This window comes from Cupressus sempervirens, chromosome 10 (assembly GCF_028749045.1).
Source record: "Cupressus sempervirens isolate cs-2001-9-10 chromosome 10, ASM2874904v1, whole genome shotgun sequence".
In the NCBI taxonomy this organism is placed as follows: domain Eukaryota; kingdom Viridiplantae; phylum Streptophyta; class Pinopsida; order Cupressales; family Cupressaceae; genus Cupressus; species Cupressus sempervirens.
In genome coordinates, this window is record NC_143127.1 from 953846452 (window position 1) to 953866000 (window position 19549).

Consider the following 19549-nt stretch of genomic DNA (forward strand, 5'->3'; position numbering starts at 1 on the left):
CCTTTAGATGATAATTACTAATCATACATGAATCACAACATCCTTGAGAACATTCCAAAAACACGCTAAATTGCATTTCTTTGAATATTAAGTGGTTCGATAGTAAGCATTGCCGATCTAATTAATCTAAATTTGTGGTCAAATATTAACACGTTCCTCTAATCTTTGTGATTGTTTTCTCCTTGACCATTGGCTTGCTTCAAACAATATGTATTTGTTTTGATCCCAATCAAGTATCCTTTATCTATTTTTGTTGTATTTCTGATGTAACTGATGTTGGCATTGCTATTGCCCCATATATGTGACTCCACTATCTTATCATGAATACTTTTGAAGCAGCAGCTTTTGGTTATGACCTTTAGAGGCCTTTTTATATCCCTGATATCTCTTCAATTTCATATAATACCCTCGTCTGATTTATGTTACGTATTCTCGCCTCTGATAACACAGTAACAACGTATGATTGATGCCACAATATTTACATTGCAGAGATAGGATGGAATACATGCTGGGGATTCTCTGATTATGTGTCACCACAGCAACCTACTGCTCACCACTTCTATCATATAGTGATACTAGATTTATTACTGCTCCTATTGTGATCCAAGCAGATTTGAATTTCAATGTGAATTGTAGCATTGATCTCAATATGCAATAAATGGTGAAAATCTGGTTCATTTTCTTTATTCACAGCTGACTATTTTTAATAGTATGTTCTTGTTTTATATTCGCTGATTCCAGACTCTAGTTATTTTGCTTGTTATATTTATATTATTCTCATCTCTGCAAATGATCACAGGCGGTGTCAGGTCCCTTCTTTAACTGTACACTGTAAGGGCTGACTGTTGACAGATTGTCTTTGTCCCCTATGGGAAAGCTGAATTCATATTCCTGTACAATACAGCCATTTGTGCCCAGACTTAATTATACGCATTGCTTTCCTTCACATATTTGTATATATATATATTTCTCTCATAATTTGTCATAATATCTTCTTGGCATTCATTGTGCCTTTCACAGTGTTCTTACATTTGCAGCCTGGCTCTGATACCGTATTGAGGAATGATCACTGCAAATGTAATAGCACCGACTATGATTTCTGTGTTTTCCAAAGGCAGCAATCTCTTGCATTTATATTGAGAATGAGCCAAGAAGAGACATGTCCCTTCATGGGACATATCTATTCATTATTATGGGATAATATAATGACAATTATAATTATGTGTGTGTGTATATGTGTATGTGTGTGTGTGCGCGCGCACGTCCATGTCTTCACTAGTTTTGAGCCCTGGTATTTATCCGATTGAAGTTACAAAACATCAACAATATCCATTCAAGTGTTTTCTCACTTTCAATTTCCCTCCTTGTTAATGCATTAGGATTAGTTATTTGAGAAATCATTTCCTTTAGATAACCAAGATAACCCTTCCCATGAGACAATTCCATATTACTTTCTTCCATAATGCATAATTATGTGAAATTACAAGCTCAATTTGAGATTTCCCCATCCTTTGAACACAAAAACATGCAAAAGAATGCAATCAACCACTACAAAATTAAACTACACTGCCAAATTAGTTAATCAAAGATTCTCCCAGCAAAATACTATTTGGCACTTTATTTGCAGTGTTTTTATAGGTGCTAGATGTCAAAAAACAATAATTAATCTTGATCTTAGTGCTTACAGATGCCAAAATTTTCCAGAAGTTCAACATATAGTTTTTGTATGTGTATTGTCAAGAACCCTGGATAGCAGAATATCTTTCTTTTCTTTGCAAACTTTATATTTCCGAATATCAAACAATCAAATCATACCAGGGAGCTGCCGCTCTCTAAAACACAGAGGAAGATCACGCTGCTGAAATGGTCTATCCAACTGTTGTATATAGTTTGTCACTCTACCATTAAGCACTTTGTCAAGAACACTAAAGTGACAAATCTGATTACTGACAATGTTACTCGTCTTATATTTGCTAACAGTGGCAGGTCAGTTTATGATATGTATGTCCGGCATTATATGCTTAGTTCTCATAGAGTTGATGCTGAGTGTATCTTTTGTTTAAACATGTAATCTTGATATGTAACAGCAGATATGGCAAGTGTCAGATGAAAATTTAAAACAGCGTACTCAGTATTTCCCTTTTAGTAATATATTATCAATTCAAAAAAATATTTATGGACTCCTCTATACATCTTATCTTTGAATTTTCCAAAACAATGTGTTTCTAATGTTTAACCACTTTTTTAGGCTGCCAAGTTTTTCGCGAGTTAAGGTCCGCCAACTATGGACAAGAGAGCTAACAATAGTAGCAACACTTGAGGATGACATGTTCGAGGATTCATTCACTCTTGAGGATTTAAATTTACCTTCTACTTTGGGGCTAAATACTGCTAGCAAAGAGCAAAAGAATTTGAGACTGTAGTTTTAAAAGAATATAATATTTTAAACTAAAATTTTCAACCTTTGAGGATATGACATGAAATCATTGATTCATTACAAATCAATAATCAAAAACGACATTTGTGTTCATTATATTCATTGTTGATGCTTCGTATGCATTACTTAGGTTTGTTTTGTGTATTTATGTATTTATTTTTATTTGTTGAGTTTCTCAGCAATTCTAATTCCAAATCAAATTTTTGAGCAGCTGAGTTTACGTCAAATCACAATTTTTGAACTACAGTATATAGCATCATAGTTTACAGACTTGGACTTGGAGAGTTCGGCAAGCCCAAAAATTTCAACAAAGAGAAAAGTCGACAAAAACTCGGCAAGAACTCGGCAACTCAAAAAGAACTACCAATTAAAATCTCTTAGAAAATATATTTTTGTTTTGAAAAATTCAATTACAAAATGTATTAAATTAAAAAATTGACATCTTGAAAGAGAAAATGCATGGTTTTATAGCAAAAACAGCATGTGAAAAGCACACTTTAACCAGCGTTTTACCTAAAAGGACATTCTCACCCATGGTTTTTTGTGTCTATAAAAACACGAGAGTTAAACTTGTGGGTACTTGCCAAGCAAAACAAAGAGAGAGTACTTGGCAACTCGGGGGGTATTCGGAGAGTTTGCAAACTATGTATAATAGATTATATTATTCTTATGTTCCAATTTAATTGCGGTATACTTAAATTTTATATTTTCTTTTTGTTTTAAAGGAAAACCTAAATAAACAGTAAGAATAAACTTTAAAAATACCTTGCGATCAAAATCAATAGTATATATTGAATATACTTCTTTTGTAATGGAAGCATCCCCTGAAGTCAAACCTTCAAACCACCGTTTTGCAGTCTCCTCACATTCCACTAACACCTATAAGTATTTCCAATACTAGAATAATCAATATTTGGTAAGAAGGCATATTATTGTGAGCGAATATAAGCATTGTTTTTTTCGGTTAGCACTCAAAGTAGATATGAGATAGAATAAGAATAAATTACATGCTTTTCAAATGACTTTGAATTTTTCAAACCTCTTCATCCATTTCTTCTTCCTCTTCACTTTCATTTCCATCAAATTCCACCCTTTTATCCATGGGTTCTTTGTCACTTCCAGGCAGGGTATTAAACTTATTGATCTCCCCATCTTTTGCAGCTTGAAGTATAGCCTCCATCAAGTCAGGTTGTGCATTCCGCAAAAGGCCACCTGAAAAGCAGTTATGCATTGCAGGCATTAGAAAATATGGCAACCGTCTAAGGATAAAAATTACAATTTGAATGACTATCCTAAAAAGTTATTTTGACAAAATGGCAAAACAATCTTAGGTTCATAAAGTTGGTACGTATTTGAATTTTATTTTGTACATCAAGCTTGTATATGTATATTTTGGTCACAAATAATTAGTGAAATTGAAGAAAAATAAATACAAATCAAACATTTTGTTTTTCTTATTTAAGCTATGAATTTTCTTTAGACATATTGTACTATTAGAAAACGTGATTAAATATTCATGTGCCTGAAGAGTGCAACAATGCACAATGCACACTGGAACATGAATGTTCAATAAATAATATGTTTCCATGAGCCACATACCAAGCAGTCAAAATCAAACTCGACTGGAAGAAACTACTACATATGAAGTACTTGTTTTTCCTGCTATAGATGGAGGGCTTTTGAAGTACTAAAGATACATCTTGTACATAAAATTTCTGTTTAAGGGTGGATTTATTTAATCCTAGCCTAGGCTATACTCTGAGTGGTATTTCTAGCAGAACAAAATTGACCATGGATTAGGGACATAATGAAACAATTGACAGTCAAAATGGTGAGTTTGTTAAGGCAGCCTGACTCAAGAAGAATGCATACAAAAGATTTTTAAATTCCTAGAGGAATATACCAGTGGCAGATTGCTAGGGTATCAAATCTAACAATTATATCTTGAACATATGTAGTACTGTAAAAAAACACAATTTATATCCTATGCAGATTGTCCTTCCACATTTAAAATTCACGCCACTGAAAAATACCAATTATCAGCCATGATGTTAAATTAAAATTTATGCTACGAATAAAAAAAAGTAAGTACAATTCAATCTTATGTAAACCTAGGCATATGCAACCCATCAAATGGAATGCTTAACAAACCATTCAAGTCCAGAAAACTTTATGATCAGCACAAATTTCCAAGAAAAAATCATTCTCCTAAAGTTGACAGAACATGAGATAATCACCATTGTGTCAATAGCAGTGACTTGAAGACGGCTTCACCCCTGTGATGCAACTTTGTGGGTGCATGATTTTTTCCTTAGCTCTTCCAAGTCCCTCTTCATTATCCATAGGTAAATAATAAATATCTCAAATTTCTACAACTATGACATCAAAGAGTTCAGTGTGTACAAACACTGGAACTTGTCTTCAACCTTTAACAGGAGCTTTAATATCCATGTTTTAAGAACTTCTATTGCATATAAAACCATTCAGAAAAAAAGAGATTCATTTGTGAAAATGTTGACAAACTCTGCTTCAGTCTACAATAACATCTATGCCCACCCCACCAATTGTTCAACTACTACAGCCATATGCAACTATCATCACAAAAAAAGACAATGAATAAACAGCCATACGCTCATGCTACAAGATTGGCCAGCACAAATTCAATCCCAGAATATGTCTAGCCTGGATTCAACTAGTGTCTAGCCCAACAAGGACATTTAATTGATGTCTTAGTCATACCTAGGCCAAATGACAAGACCAAGCCACACTCCAGTGAAACTATGGAGATCACAAAGGGTTTCAAAAAAATTGCATTTTGGCACAATATATTAAAAAAAATTGATAAATTATAAATATATTTTTAAAATACCTAAAACTAAATTTTTAAGGATTTGGAGCTTGGTTAAAAGCAATTAGATTATGAAAAATAAAATGCATTGAGCAGGTCCCAATGGCGTTGAGACCCCTAATTACGTTTGTAGAAAGGGCTCCACTGTTTGAACATTCCTAGAGCATTGCCACCCAAACCTCACAAGTGATGTTGTCCCTTGGTCTTGCTCTAGACAGCAGCAACCAAACCCCCACTTAAAAGCAATTAAATTATGATTATTGAATTCCATTTATAATCCTAGTTTACCAAACAAATCCTAATTCTAAGTAATGCTACTATGAAAAAACCACATTGATTTATCTTAACATTCATCATTTCATGTTTGACATGGCATTATCAATTACCACCGTTTTCCCATGTTGCATTTAATTTTGTACATTTTGTGCAAATTTTGTTTCTATATATGTGTGTATGCATATATACATACCTGTATACATATAGGTTTTCCTAAATATATTTGCATATATACAATTGATGGTGATCACAAAAAACATCTATTGCTAACTCCGACAAATTAGAATTTGTAAACAAGTCAACATTCTCCCTAAATCTGGTTAAAATTATGTTGCTCGTTAAGTCTTTGGTTTGGTGGTTCGCCAATTTTTTCCCCAAGTTTTCTATTATTAAAATATTGTTAAGTTCCTTGAAAAAAAATTACCAAGTTGTGAAAACTCTTTCACAAACCTTTTGTAATAGCTGCATAGTCCGAAGAATCCACACGGCTCCAAAAGTGTTACAAGTGGAGGCCAATCAAGAATTGGCTAAATCTTTTCCTAGTGCACCTAAACCCCTCAAGCACTGATGACATGAACCAAGTACAGGATCTCAATCATCCTAAACTCATATTTGGACCTTTTTGTAAACAATGGATGTGACTCCACGATTCCCAATACTTCATACAAATATCTCAGATGTTCCTCCCATGTCTAGCAGTAAATAAGTATGTCGTTAGAGAATACCAGCAAAAACTTGCACAGTTTCTTGTTGAAAATGTGGTTCATGCAAGATTAGAAAATGGTTGGAGCACTGGTCAACCCAAATGGCATGACCTAGAACAAGTAGTTACCATAGTGGCAACAGAAAGCTATCTTCCCAACATCTTGCTCCCTCATACAGATCTAGTGGTAGCCCGAGCTAAGATCAATTTTGGAGAAATAGACTACTCCATGTAGTTCCTCCTATTGACTAAAATTTGTGTAAGTCACTAATACCATATCTTAGAAAATTGTGACTTTAGGCAATGTCTCATGAGATTCGTCTCTCCTCTTAGCAAATGGGGAGGCTCCCTTCTTACCATAGGTGGCTTCAACAAGAAATTAACTGAAATCACAAACAGGGCGGTTCTCTTAATCAATTCCTTCTTTTTCAGGAATGATTTGCATACAACTACAACTTTTCAACTAACAAAAAGCGTCTTATTGCTATGATAACACTGCCGACCCTGGAATCGATGTAAGAACAATACCAGAAGAAGCAATTTACTTTTTATTTTTTGTGAAACAAATACAAGAAACCGAAGTCTTCCATGCTTGTCTCAAATGAGCATTCAAGTGGAATAACCACTAAGACACAAAGTTTCTTACTGGATATTCTCAAATTTAATAAAAACACTTACAACTAAAGCCCAAAGCCTTCAATTCTAAGTAATTACAACCACTACCAACTATAAAAAAATTTCCTCTTGCAGCACAAAGTCTTCAAAAGTTCAAATTGGCTCTAAATAAAATAGGTAGCTCAAAGCCTGCACAAGTGAATTCAAATCAATTCAAATCCCTCTTGAACAAAGCTCCAAAATCCACAATCAATATATGTCATCACATAACACCTTGAATCAACACAAAGTTCAAAAGCAAGTTGCCCCTTTTATTGAAAGCAATTCAAATTTATGTCTAAGCTCAAAGTTTTTGAGTGCATATACAAACTGACAGAATTTTCTTACCTTTCCAAAAGATGATCATTTACAACATGAGCTCCCTCCTTTAAATAGGAAAAGAGTGGAGGGAAAGGTGGTAAAAAAAGGAAAAAAAAACTTATCACCTTGACTTATTTTCTAAAAAACTTCTAACTAACTTAGACCTATTCAAAGTTGCATACCTAATGCACTTGCAACCTGATTAGATGTTACAACTTTGCACGTGATACTATCAGATGCAATTACATCTTGTTTTTCCATTACATGTAATTTGTCAATTACAAATTACAAATGCATGATGAAAATAATGTAAGTGCCTGACAAGACATGACTTCTATTACATCATCTTTTATTGGTCTTCATGCTGCTACATGACGTCCAATGTGAAGTATTTGTGTTTGGCGAAAGCATCTTGAATTGGAATATGAATAAGCATCCTTGAGAAAATAAGTCAAGAATGAATTTTTTTTGGCTCTATCTTTGAGAGAATTACTTAGTTTCCTTTCCTTTTATTTCAGATTCCTATTCGTAAAGTGACCTACTTAGAAATATTTCATTGACACAAAATAAATTCCCTTTATTAAAATAACCAAGGTTTGGCTTTTAATAAACTAAATATAAATAATATCAAAAAGCTTAGGACTTTGTAATTTACATAATTAATTAATTAATCCCTAATAATGCCCAAAGTTTTCCTACAAGAATTAAATAAGCTCAAAAAGACAATTCCAGCTACTCAGTGGAGGCGACATTACAAACTCTGCCAGCGAAAACTTTCTTAATTTTAAAGGAAATGGGAACATTAAAATCTGTACTTAGATAGCCTTTAGCACCATATGCCTCTGAAATGTGAAGTATAACTGAAAATACATATATGTACAATATTAAAATTCAGCCATCAGCAAAGTCTTTTAATCTGTGTCTATGAGAAAGTATACTTCTGTGCACTAAGGGAGGTGCTCATAAGAAGCTTTGGTTGTGATTGCTAACCTATATAGTTGAATTGCCTACGTCTTCCCTCACGTACATCAGGACCAAATTTCTGCCATTGAAAAGTGTAGTTATGAAGTAAGAAAGAAAATTTATTTTACATTTTTCAGAACCAAAGCAAGCTATTACTGGAAAGATATATGGTACCTTAGCTAGCATTACAGCATTGAAAACTTCATCTTCAAGGGAAAGCACCCTGTAAACCATAAAACATATAAATGCATGCCTTAGAATTGCATAACCAACATCAAGAACTGAAAAAAAATTGAAAAGCTTATAGCTTTCATGTTTATCCTAGTTCAGGAATCTTCTTTCTCTACTTACACAAGGAAATAAAAGGCTCGATGTGCTTCCACACAAATTGTATGCATTAAGATGATAAGGAATGAATTCCTTGGAACGAACCCTTAGACTCTGACTCCGATTCTTGCATGTTTTTACAGAAACAAACTATCCTGAGGAGTACTGTATATGCTACTAGAAAGAAGTTCATGTCTCGTGTATAATGCATCCATATGCATATGAGCATCTACCATCATGTATGTCTTCTTCCTTTGTAGGACATTCTAGAGACTATGCAATAGAATAGAGGAACAAAGAAAAACATGAGGATTGCATTATCTAGGCAACTCATAGGGATGACAACAATTGGAGAGAATGCAACAACAGCAAAGAGAAACTTCATTTAAACATTGTACAACAATATCAAAAAGACATGTTAAATTGTACATCTAATGATGATTTCCAAGGTCCTAGAAACCAAATTGGTCAAAGACATTTGAAGTTGTCATCATTATTGTATAGTTTATCTATTAATCTGTTTACAAAATTGAAAAAAGCAGTTTTCAAGTTGTATTCTCTGTTGCAAATAAAAGGGAAAATAACAGATAGAATAGATTTTTTCTAATCCTACAATCAAGTGCCTGAAATAATGGGACTTGATTGACTCACATATGGCACTTAGGGTAAAATCAAGTGACATAATAAATTTGAACATAGATTGCAGATTATGAAGAAAATCCAAACCAAATATGAACTCAATTCCAAAAGGCAATTCAAATTGACATGACAAATAGATTTCAGTGATTTGGTTCTAAGCAAAGACACCTAGTTTCTTTTGATATCGTATATTACTGCCAAGAAAAAAGATTATCCTAAATGATTAATAGATACATCACCTAGCGAGAAAGATGGCATAGTTATTGTGCAATGATGAACTAGAAACTGAAAATTGCACAAAAAGCTGTGATTGTGCTTGCAGCCCTTAAATAAAGTTGGGGACACCTCTACAATCTAAAAATGGGCTGCGCTCACAACTGCAATCTGTAAGTAAACAAATGTCATAAAATTTGCACTTGTAAAAAAATGGATTACTCCATACAGAGAATTAACATCTACAACAATTGGAGTAACTTCTAACAGAAGCTGCTATATAACCACAATGACTAGTTACAATGAAGCCGCTAGTAGCCTCACACAAGCTAGCTACATAACCACACTAAGAGTGATAATTAACTACTCCTATTAATTATTTACCAATCATCAGTGCCTATCATAACCTTTAAAAATACTATATATGTGACAGAATATGGGCTTTGAAGCAAAATAGTTCATTTACTTGATAAAATTTGTGCTTGAGAACACAACTTTTTTTCTCCGTAAATGAACTCTTTTCTAATGAAATAAGATAATTTATTAATATCCAACAAAAGACCACCAAAAGTGTCTAGGGACTGAAAGCATACAACCAGAGAAGTAGCAGAGCAAAGGAACACCAAACGGTGTCTAGAAAAGAGCCAACAAGAAGTAAAAGAAAACAACAAAGGTCTCGGCCCCAAGGCAAGGACAAAGGGTCCTTCCTCGGTTGAAAGAAAGCCAGCACTGACAGATACGGACTAGGGCGAACAGGAGCACTGGGTTGTCACTAAGAATTGTTGGAGAAGTGTCATTGACGAGAAGATCCACTACAGGGTCTCACAGATCTGGAGTTATATATAAAAGATTATAATAGATTAATTCAAAAAATATAACATAATTATATTTGAAAAATAGTTACATAGAATAGATTATAAATTAATATTTTTAAAAAAATTGATGATCCCTTTCTTTAACGATGAGCTTATGATAAATGTATATTCAATATTGAGTTGTTTTTCTCCAAAATTTATTATTCATGGTATTCCTATTACTTTCAAAGAACTCATTAACTATGATTAATTATAAAAAGCAAGAAAGGCAAGAGCCGGTAAATTGTGAGACTCTTATCTTGGAAGTCTTGGGTTTGAGTCTACTCAAGCTTAAATAATAATAATATTAATTAATCACAACACATAATAATTAATCTTGGCTTCAATCTCTTACTGATTAAAAAAATAATAATAATAAAAAGCAAGAAATTGTTAATTTTTTTTTTTTTTATCAATAAGAGGCTGAAGCCAAGATTAATTATTATTATGTGTTGCAATTTATTATTATTATTTATTAAGCTCGAGGAGACTCTAACCCAAGACCTCTCAAATAAGAGGTGCACAATTTATCGTTGTGTTATAGGCTCTTGCCTAGAAATTGTTATTATTAGAAAAGTAAGTTGTTCTATATTATTATATTTACTTTTCAAACTAAGTATAATGATATTTCAAATAGAAAAATAAAAAGATAATATAGAAACATCTTAATTATAATTTATTAAAAAAAGAGGTATCTATTTTCTTATTTTATTTTTCTACTATTCTTTTTGGACTAATATCTTTTTAATTAATATTTATAAATAAATAATAATAATTTAGTTATAATCATAATCGTTTGGAATAATTAAATCTTAAAATTATATGTTATTAAATCTACCTGGATACACTTTTGTGACTATTTGTATTCTTCTCTAACTTCCAGAAAAAAAGCAAATTGAAAAATCATATTTAATATTGATTTCTATCTGTTTAATATTTAATGTTGATTGTGCAACATGCCCTTATTCTTTGACTCTTTTGTTGTTGCTGCTATCACAAAGCTTGCTTAAGAAGTTTCAATTTGGAGGGTCCCATTGGGGTATCTTCATTTGAGTTTTTTATTGTATACGGCCTAGGAATCAAAGTTTTCTTTCTAGCTCTTTCTCTAAGGAGCCCCCAGAACTAGTTTATATTAAATAATTATTCAAGTGCTCCATCACTTACATATATATATATATATATATATATATATATATATATATATATATATATATATATATATATATATATATATATATATATATATATATATATTTATTTATTTATTTATTTATTTATTTATTTGAGAATGTCATTTGACAAATTATTTTAAGTTTGTATTTCAAAAAAATTGTGAATGTCATTTGGCATTTTCTATTTTAACTTGACTTTTCAGTTTAATAGTTTAAATATGTCATTTGTCAATTTATTTTCTATTTCTATTTGTTAATAATTATGATTGTTAAATGGCATTGCATATTTTAATTTGGTTTTTAAAGTTTTTGTGAATGTCAAATGACATATGCTGTTTTAAATTGATTTTTCAAAATAAATTTCGTTTGTAACTCTCATCAAATTTATTTTCTATTTCTATTTGTTAATAATTGTGCTTGTCAAATAGCATTACATATTTTAATTTGGTTTTTAACGTTTTTGTGAATGCCAAATGGCATTTGCTACTTTAGATTGATTTTTAAAAAATAAATTACATATTTTAATTTGGTTTTTAACATTTTTGTGAATGCCAAATGGCATTTGCTATTTTAGATTGATTTTTAAAAAATTAATTTCGTTTGTAACTCCCATCACATCTTTTTTACTTCCACTGAATATTCCTTTGGCATATTCTCGTGTTGGGATTTGTTGTTCCTATTGTATATACCTCTCGGCATAATTAAAGTGTTACTTAAATAAAAATTAATTATTTAAAAGGAGGCAAGAGCCTACAACACAACGGTAAAATTGTGAGCCCCTAATCTAGGAGGTCTTGGGTTCGAGTCTACTTGAGCTTAACAAATAATAATAATTAATCACAACACATGATAAGAATTAATCTTGGCTTCTGCCTCTTACCCATCCAAAAAAAAATTATTCTAAGGGAATATTATATTGACTCCATGCAACTTTATAATTAAAAGGGGATTTAATATCATAAAGTCAAATTATAAAGTAAGAGCATTTCATGACTTTATTATAAAATAACATCTATTTACTATAAAGTCAAGTTATTAAGAGGTGCATTTAAGTTGGAATGAGCATCCACTTTATGAGATTTATTATTAAGTCTTATTAGAACCCTAAAAGTTGATTTCAAACAAGGAATTAAAGGCATTTAAGAGTTGAGAGGATATTAAGGGTTTCAAAAAGAAAATCAAACTCGTTATGAGATGATTATTTGATTTTGCTTGAATGTTCTTGGTGTTTGTGCAATTGAAACAAGGGTTTTGGCTGTACAATAGCATTGGAGATTGTCTAATCTTCATTTTTTATCAGTTTTGAGGTTTAGAGAGATCAACTGAAGTATTGCTGAAGGAAAGGCTCATTCAGAGGTCTTTATTGTGCAGATTTGTGAAAGAAATATCAAGGGTTTGTGCATATACTTGATGCTCACTCATTGCAAACCCATGGGTTGAAAGACATTATTAAGTCGGGTTTCAAGCATTTATGAGCAGCTTTGTGAAATTTATTCAAGGGTGTTGCGAATATTAATGGCAAATTGAAGGATACAAGGGTTTAAGTGCACATTTTTAAAGGCAACATTGAATATTTATTGCCAGCTGTTATCTACAGGTTCATACATTGCTACCACGAATTTCCAGGTTTTAAAATAAAAGCTTGAGGAGCTTTGGGTATGACTGGTTAATGAAAAGCATTGTAAATATTTAAATATTATCCTCAATAGGAATCATTGCATCTGTATTTCATTTCTAGAATATTTTATATTGCCTGCCAAAAGTTCAATTTTTATTTTAAAATTGCAAATCAAAATCAAACATTCAAAAATTGCAAGTTGTAGATTGGATAACCTGTAGGGATTATTATAGTAATGTACCAAAGGCAAATTTCCCACAATAACTACTCATCCACCCCTTCTAAATGACTATGTCTAATGACAATCTGCTCATGCCAAGAAAATACGGTATTAAGTGTGGGCCCACTTCCTATTCCGCTAGGCGATCATACATTGGGTAGTCATTGATTGCACAATGATGGGTTGCTATATGGTGGTGAGGAGGCACAGTATGGTTGTTGGGATGTCGTACACTGACTAAGTCACCCATATGGTAGTCTCAATATCGTGCAATGACAATGAGTCACCTATACAGTGGTTGAATGACATACCTTGGCTGGATGTCGTACAGCTGGATTATGACACTCGTGCAGTATCTTCAATCTTCCTTTGTGCACGCTCAAACTCAAACACACTTCCACATGGAAATAGAGTCAAGAAGTTATGGATGCTTGCATGATCAAGATTTACTTAGAACATGATACGCAAATGTGGGGATAAATAGAGTTTCTACACAAAATAGTTCATATTACATCAAATTGCACAAATAAGAAAACTAAGGTGGTTGTTAATCACCAAAACTATGAATGCCAGAATAGGGAAGATCTCTCACCTTTGAAATGGTAGACAACGTTGAATTTCCAACTGGAGTTTGCAAATACAAATAAAATATCTAAATTACATACCTACAATAATAACTAACTTGGCCTTATATATGGTTTTGAGAAACTTCCGAAAGAATACAAATGTGTTAACATGGCCAAAACAATACTAACTAATAAATTGAAAGGGCCCGAGGGATATTATTATCAAGCTTTAGGGCCATACACAAGTAATCCTAAATTAAATTATTTTGTAATATCGGGAACATCATGTTAGAGTAAATAATTAATTTACTAATTATTTATTCTATTACTTAAGCTTACTTAGGTAAATGCATTTCATTAATTAGTTGTAGTCTAGGAGTTAGTTATAAGTTGTTGACAATACGGGAGTTTGTTCTCTCCTAAGTCATACTTATCCTCTCACCTTGTTCAAGGACTTTCCACCTCATGTGGATGTATGCTTAGTTGTCACACTTATCTCCTAGCGTCTTCTAGCTTCTTCTAGGAGATTCCTGGAGCTCTTTATATTTGGGCTCCCTCATTGTATTTTCATCATCACTTCTTGGATATTGTAAATACATATTTTCTTGTGTTGCAATATCTTGTGGTCTCTCATGTCCGTTTAGGGTTTTTCCCTTGCTCCACGCTCTTCTCTCCTTGGCTTCTCTTTGACAGGTTTTCGCATGCAGGTGATCTTGGGCGTCTCCGAAGTTGGATTTCATCAACTCCAACATGGTACCAGAGCCTCCCTGCTGCTACTTCGTTGAAGGATTTTTGAAGCCGTGATTTGGAGTCACAAACCCTAGTTTGTTTGTGCATTTTTCTTCAAATTGGGGGAACAACGAATTTTTGGAGCACTTTCAGCCCAAACGGACACTGCCATTGGATTCAGAAGGCACTTTTCAGCTAGGATCTGAATAAAATTTGTCAATTTTGGAGACAGAGCTTCAAGAGGCAAAAAAAATTTAGCTCGGGCCCTTCCGTACAGTTGTACAAACGATTTGCGCATTAAAAAAAATTTTAAAAATCTAATTTGGAGCGGCCACCGAGCGGCCACCACTGCACCACCCAGTGGCCGCCTGCGCCCCGCCTCAACTGGCTGCGCCTCCCTTCGTCTGCTCCAGCACTACCACCGCCAATGGTCCACCCCGGCTCCGCCCACCGCAGTGGCGCCACTTCTATTTTGCTGCTCCACCGGGTGTTTCCGCTTCTGCGCCGCCTATTACACAATCATCCCACCACTTCTGACAACTCTACGCCTAATCAGCTCAAGTACAGTCACCAGTCCTCGTAGGTTTCTACAACCACTTGTCGTATGACACGTGGCAGGTCCACCACGTAGCACTTTGCCATGTGGCCCCTGCCACGTCACTCTCTACCACGTGGCACTTTTTTGTGCCAATGGCTGACTGGCCGTCAATTTTAATGGCGTGATTTGCTAACGCCAGCATGACATCAGCATACCTCGCTTGCACATCTCTAGGGTCAGTTTTGGACCTACTTGCGGTTTTTTGGCCATAACTTGAGCATACAGAGGTATTTTTCCGATCCGAAAGAAGCACCGGAAAGCTAGTTCCAAGACGGAGACATTGGTGTAGGTATTTTTAGGTTTTGATGCAGTTTTACAACCCGTTTTTTCAATTGAAGTCCGAAGTTCTATTTTTGACTCCAACTTGCATATCTTTTGCGTCCCATGTCAATTTTTTTAAAACATTATATTTTTGGAAAGTTGGTTTTGTCATCTTTTCAAAAATGTAGTCCTTTTCCTTAGATTTTGGCCCATGCTCTTTCTATCATGTTTTTGGCATTTTTGCTATATGATGGATATCTTGAGTGTTTCAGGTCCAAGGATCGTTTTCCTAACATGGTTTCTTTTTTTTTAGGCTGTACTTTCTTTTTTGTCAGCTTTTTCCTTGTTTTTGGTTTTGATCATTGTAGCTATCATTTTGAAGCACTTTTGTATATGCACTGAGATAAAGTGTCACTTTTGCATTTCGAGTTCATGAACGTTGTTTTTGAGTCAGTTGTACATGCACTATTTTTATAAAGCACCATGGGGGGGATAGTTGTTTGTTGTTTTAAGCATTCTCCCTTTGTCAAGTGAGTGTCCCTTCCACGACATTAGCCCCATGTAGCATCGTTGTGACCGTGTCTTTATAGGTGTTTGTACCTCTTCCTCTCTCGTCATTCTTGGTTCGTCTGCAGGAGACTTTGGCCCATCTTTTCAATTGCCTGTCATCTCACCCCATCTGCATTAAGGGGGGGTTATGCTGGTGTTCTAATGCTTTCGTGGTTCGATGGTTCAATAGTGTGAGCTATGTATTCAGTGGTTGATCCTATATACAAGGCGATTGCAATGGCTGGCTACCTATGCATTTCGGTGAGATGGATCATCTATCATATAGACACGCTCGGTTCGTGCCTTCTTCTTCCATGGAGGTTCTTCAGATCAGCAGTTGCAGTTTTCTTTCAGATGGCAGATTTTTGCAGCTCTTCATGCTTCAGTGATGCTCTTCATGATCACTCCTTGTTCCTATTTTAGAGGACATTTCCCTAGTTGGAGGCTTCTTCAGTTCTTCACTAGGTTTTTACCTCTTTTTGGGGGAGGGTTTTTCCCACGTGGTTTTCTCTCTTTCCCTGTTTTCAGAGGTTGCATCTTTTGCATTTGTACATGGGTACCTAACATGGCCTTGTTGTTGGGACCCATTCTACATTCTTCATTTCATCTTAGTCTTGTGAGCTTAAGGCATTTCCCTAAGTTGCACTTAAGGGGGGGTGTTAGAGTAAATAATTAATTTACTAATTATTTATTCTATTACTTAAGCTTACTTAGGTAAATGCATTTCATTAATTAGTTGTAGTCTAGGAGTTAGTTATAAGTTGTTGACAATACGGGAGTTTGTTCTCTCCTAAGTCATACTTATCCTCTCACCTTGTTTGAGGACTTTCCACCTCAAGTGGATGTATGCTTAGTTGTCACACTTATCTCCTAGCGTCTTCTAGCTTCTTCTAGGAGATTCCTAGAGTTCTTTATATTTGGGCTCCCTCATTGTATTTTCATCATCACTTCTTGCATATTGTAAATACATATTTTCTTGTGTTGCAATATCTTGTGGTCTCTCATGTCCATTTAGGGTTTTTCCCTTGCTCCACTCTCTTCTCTCCTTGGCTTCTTTTTGACAGATTTTTGCATGCAGGTGATTTTGGGCATCTTCGGAGTTGGATTTCATCAACTCCAACACATCACAGTCCTCCTAGCCCAATAACTGCTTGCCCTCATGCAATTGCAAACTTGGGTGCTCCAAATATCTGTTTTCCTTCCCAAGTGGCATTTTCAGTGGTAGATCTTTCCAACAAAATAGATAGTCCTTAATGGTGCGTGACCTCAGCTTTTTCTCTTTGATGTCAATGATTTTTGCTAGCTCTTAAATAAGCTTTCCTTCTTCATGGGCAAAAGTTCCTCATAAACCATGACACGTTGACTGACTATCTTTTTAAGACATAAGACATGAAAAACATTGTAAATCCAACTTCATTCTAAAAGCTCGTGTTCATAGGCAACTTCACCCACCCTTTGAACCACTTTGTAGAGTCCATAGAAGCATGGCCTCATCTTCTCAGTACCAATTTTCTTCAGACGAGATTGTTTGTATGGTTATAGGTGGAGGTAAACCAAATCCCCTACCGCAAAGCTCTGCTCTACTCTCTGAAGGTTGGCATATATCTTCTGTTGATTTTGAGCCCTCTATAAGTTGTCCTTGAGAGTCTGCATGATATCAAAACTTTCTTCTAACCAGTCCTTGGCTCTCAGTGCACAAGTGTTTCCTAAGCTAAATCTACAAACAACAAAGGTTTATAACTATAAAGTGCCTTGAATGGCGACATACCTATCGATATGTGATAGGTAGTGTTGAAGTAGTGTTCCCCTAGGTGCAACCAACGGACCCACACTTTATGTTGTGTTCAAACATAGTTCCTAAGGTAACTCTCCAACCATTTATTCACGATCTTTGTCTATTCATCCATCTGCAGGTGGTAGCTTGTACTCAGTAATAACTCCATTTTTGCCAACCAAAATAATCTCATCCAAAAAGTGTTGGGGAAACAACTATCCTTTATCACTCACTATGTTCTACTAAGGGCCATGCAGTCAAAACACCTCCTGGAAAAACAACTAGGCCACTTGAGTCACCTGATATCCTGCAGAAATGGCAAAGCAAAGTGCATATTTCGTTAATCGACTGACTACAACAAAGATGTAATCTCTCCCTTGCACTTTAGGAAGCCTTGTAATAAAATTTATCAAGATGCTTTCTGACTTCTAGTTAGGTATTGGCAACGGTTGAAGTAGTCTTGTTGGTAAGGTGTGCTTAGATTTACTTTGTTGGCAAGTGGAGACATCTCCTATGTACAACAGTGCATCAGTCTTAAGGCCCTTCTAAGAGAACCTTTCCCAAATTTTTGTATAGGTCTTCAGGTCAGCTAGGTGTCCAACCAAAGGTGAGTCATGAATTTCTTTTAAAATTATTTCCTTCACCTAGGATAAAGGTACCAAAAAGATTCAACCCTTGTTGTAAATGATGTCATCAACCACCTTGTACCTATTATCCTGCACTTGACCATCCATCAATTAGCATGCAAAAAGTATTCTTGGAGTACTTGACCAATAAGTGTGTCTTCTAATCAATCGAAATTTGTGATAGAGAACATTATGACAAGTCTTCTTGACAAGGCATTGGCTGCCACATTATCCTTGCCCTTCATGTACTCAATATCAAAACCATATGCTTGGATTTTTCTCACCCATTTCTATTGCCCCTCGTTCAAATCCTTTTGCTCCAGGAAATATCTTAAACTATTCTGGTTTATTCAAACAAGAAATCTAGCTCCAACGAGGTGTTGTTGAAACTTCACCAAAGCATGCATGATGGCACGCATCTCCTTGTCATAAATGGAGTACAATCGTTCCACTCCCAAGCACTCTTAGCTCTCAAATGCGACATGGTGATGGTCTTGCATCAACACTGCTCAAACGCCTTCTTCGGATGCATTATACTCCAAGAGAAAGGGGCAAGTGAAGTCTGGTGGTGCTAGAATCGGACACATACTCGTGACTTCTTTCAATTTGTCAAAGGTGTGTTGCACCTACTCATCCCAATAGGAAGATCCCATCTTCGTTAGAACAGTCAATGGTGCACCAAGCTGTAAAAATCCCTTCGCAAATCTTCTATAATAACTACAAAATCCAAAGAATCTACGCAGCTCAAAGAGAGTCTTAGGAGGAGGCCAGTCCAGAATTTGCCTATATCTTCTCCTAGTGTACTTGTACCCCTTGTGCATTGAAGACATGACCCAAGTACAATATCTCAATCATCCCAAACTCACATTTGGACCTCTTGGCAAACAATGATTGTAACTCCATGATCCCCGATACTTCACCCAAATGTCTCAAATGTTTCCTCCCAAGTCTTGTTGTAGATGAGTATGTCATCCAAGAACACCAACAAAAACTTGCACAACTGCTTGTTGAAGATGTGGTTCATGTAGAAGCAGAAAGGTGGCTGAAGCATTGGTCAACCCAAACGATATAACCAAGAATTCAAGGTGTCCATAATTGTAACAGAAGGTTGTCTTCTCCATGCCTTGCTCCCTCATGCAGATTTAATGGTAGCTATAGCGGAGATTTATTTTGGAGAAATAGATTGCACCATGTAGTTTGT

The 19549-nt window shown here is 34.8% G+C and overlaps 1 protein-coding gene across 1 annotated transcript in view; it reads right to left on the bottom strand.

Moving 5' to 3' along the window:
• The window catches only part of LOC149537136 (kinesin-like protein), a 100834-nt gene that overhangs the window by 58505 nt on the left and 22780 nt on the right, over positions 1 to 19549 (bottom strand). Inside the window, exons 2-5 of the mRNA XM_089807203.1 lie at positions 8377 to 8425; positions 8230 to 8281; positions 3477 to 3649; positions 3203 to 3316 (exon numbers count right to left, since the gene is read on the bottom strand). Coding sequence (XP_089663329.1) covers positions 3203 to 3316; positions 3477 to 3649; positions 8230 to 8281; positions 8377 to 8425 — 388 coding nt within the window. The remainder of the gene's footprint in view (positions 1 to 3202; positions 3317 to 3476; positions 3650 to 8229; positions 8282 to 8376; positions 8426 to 19549) is intronic.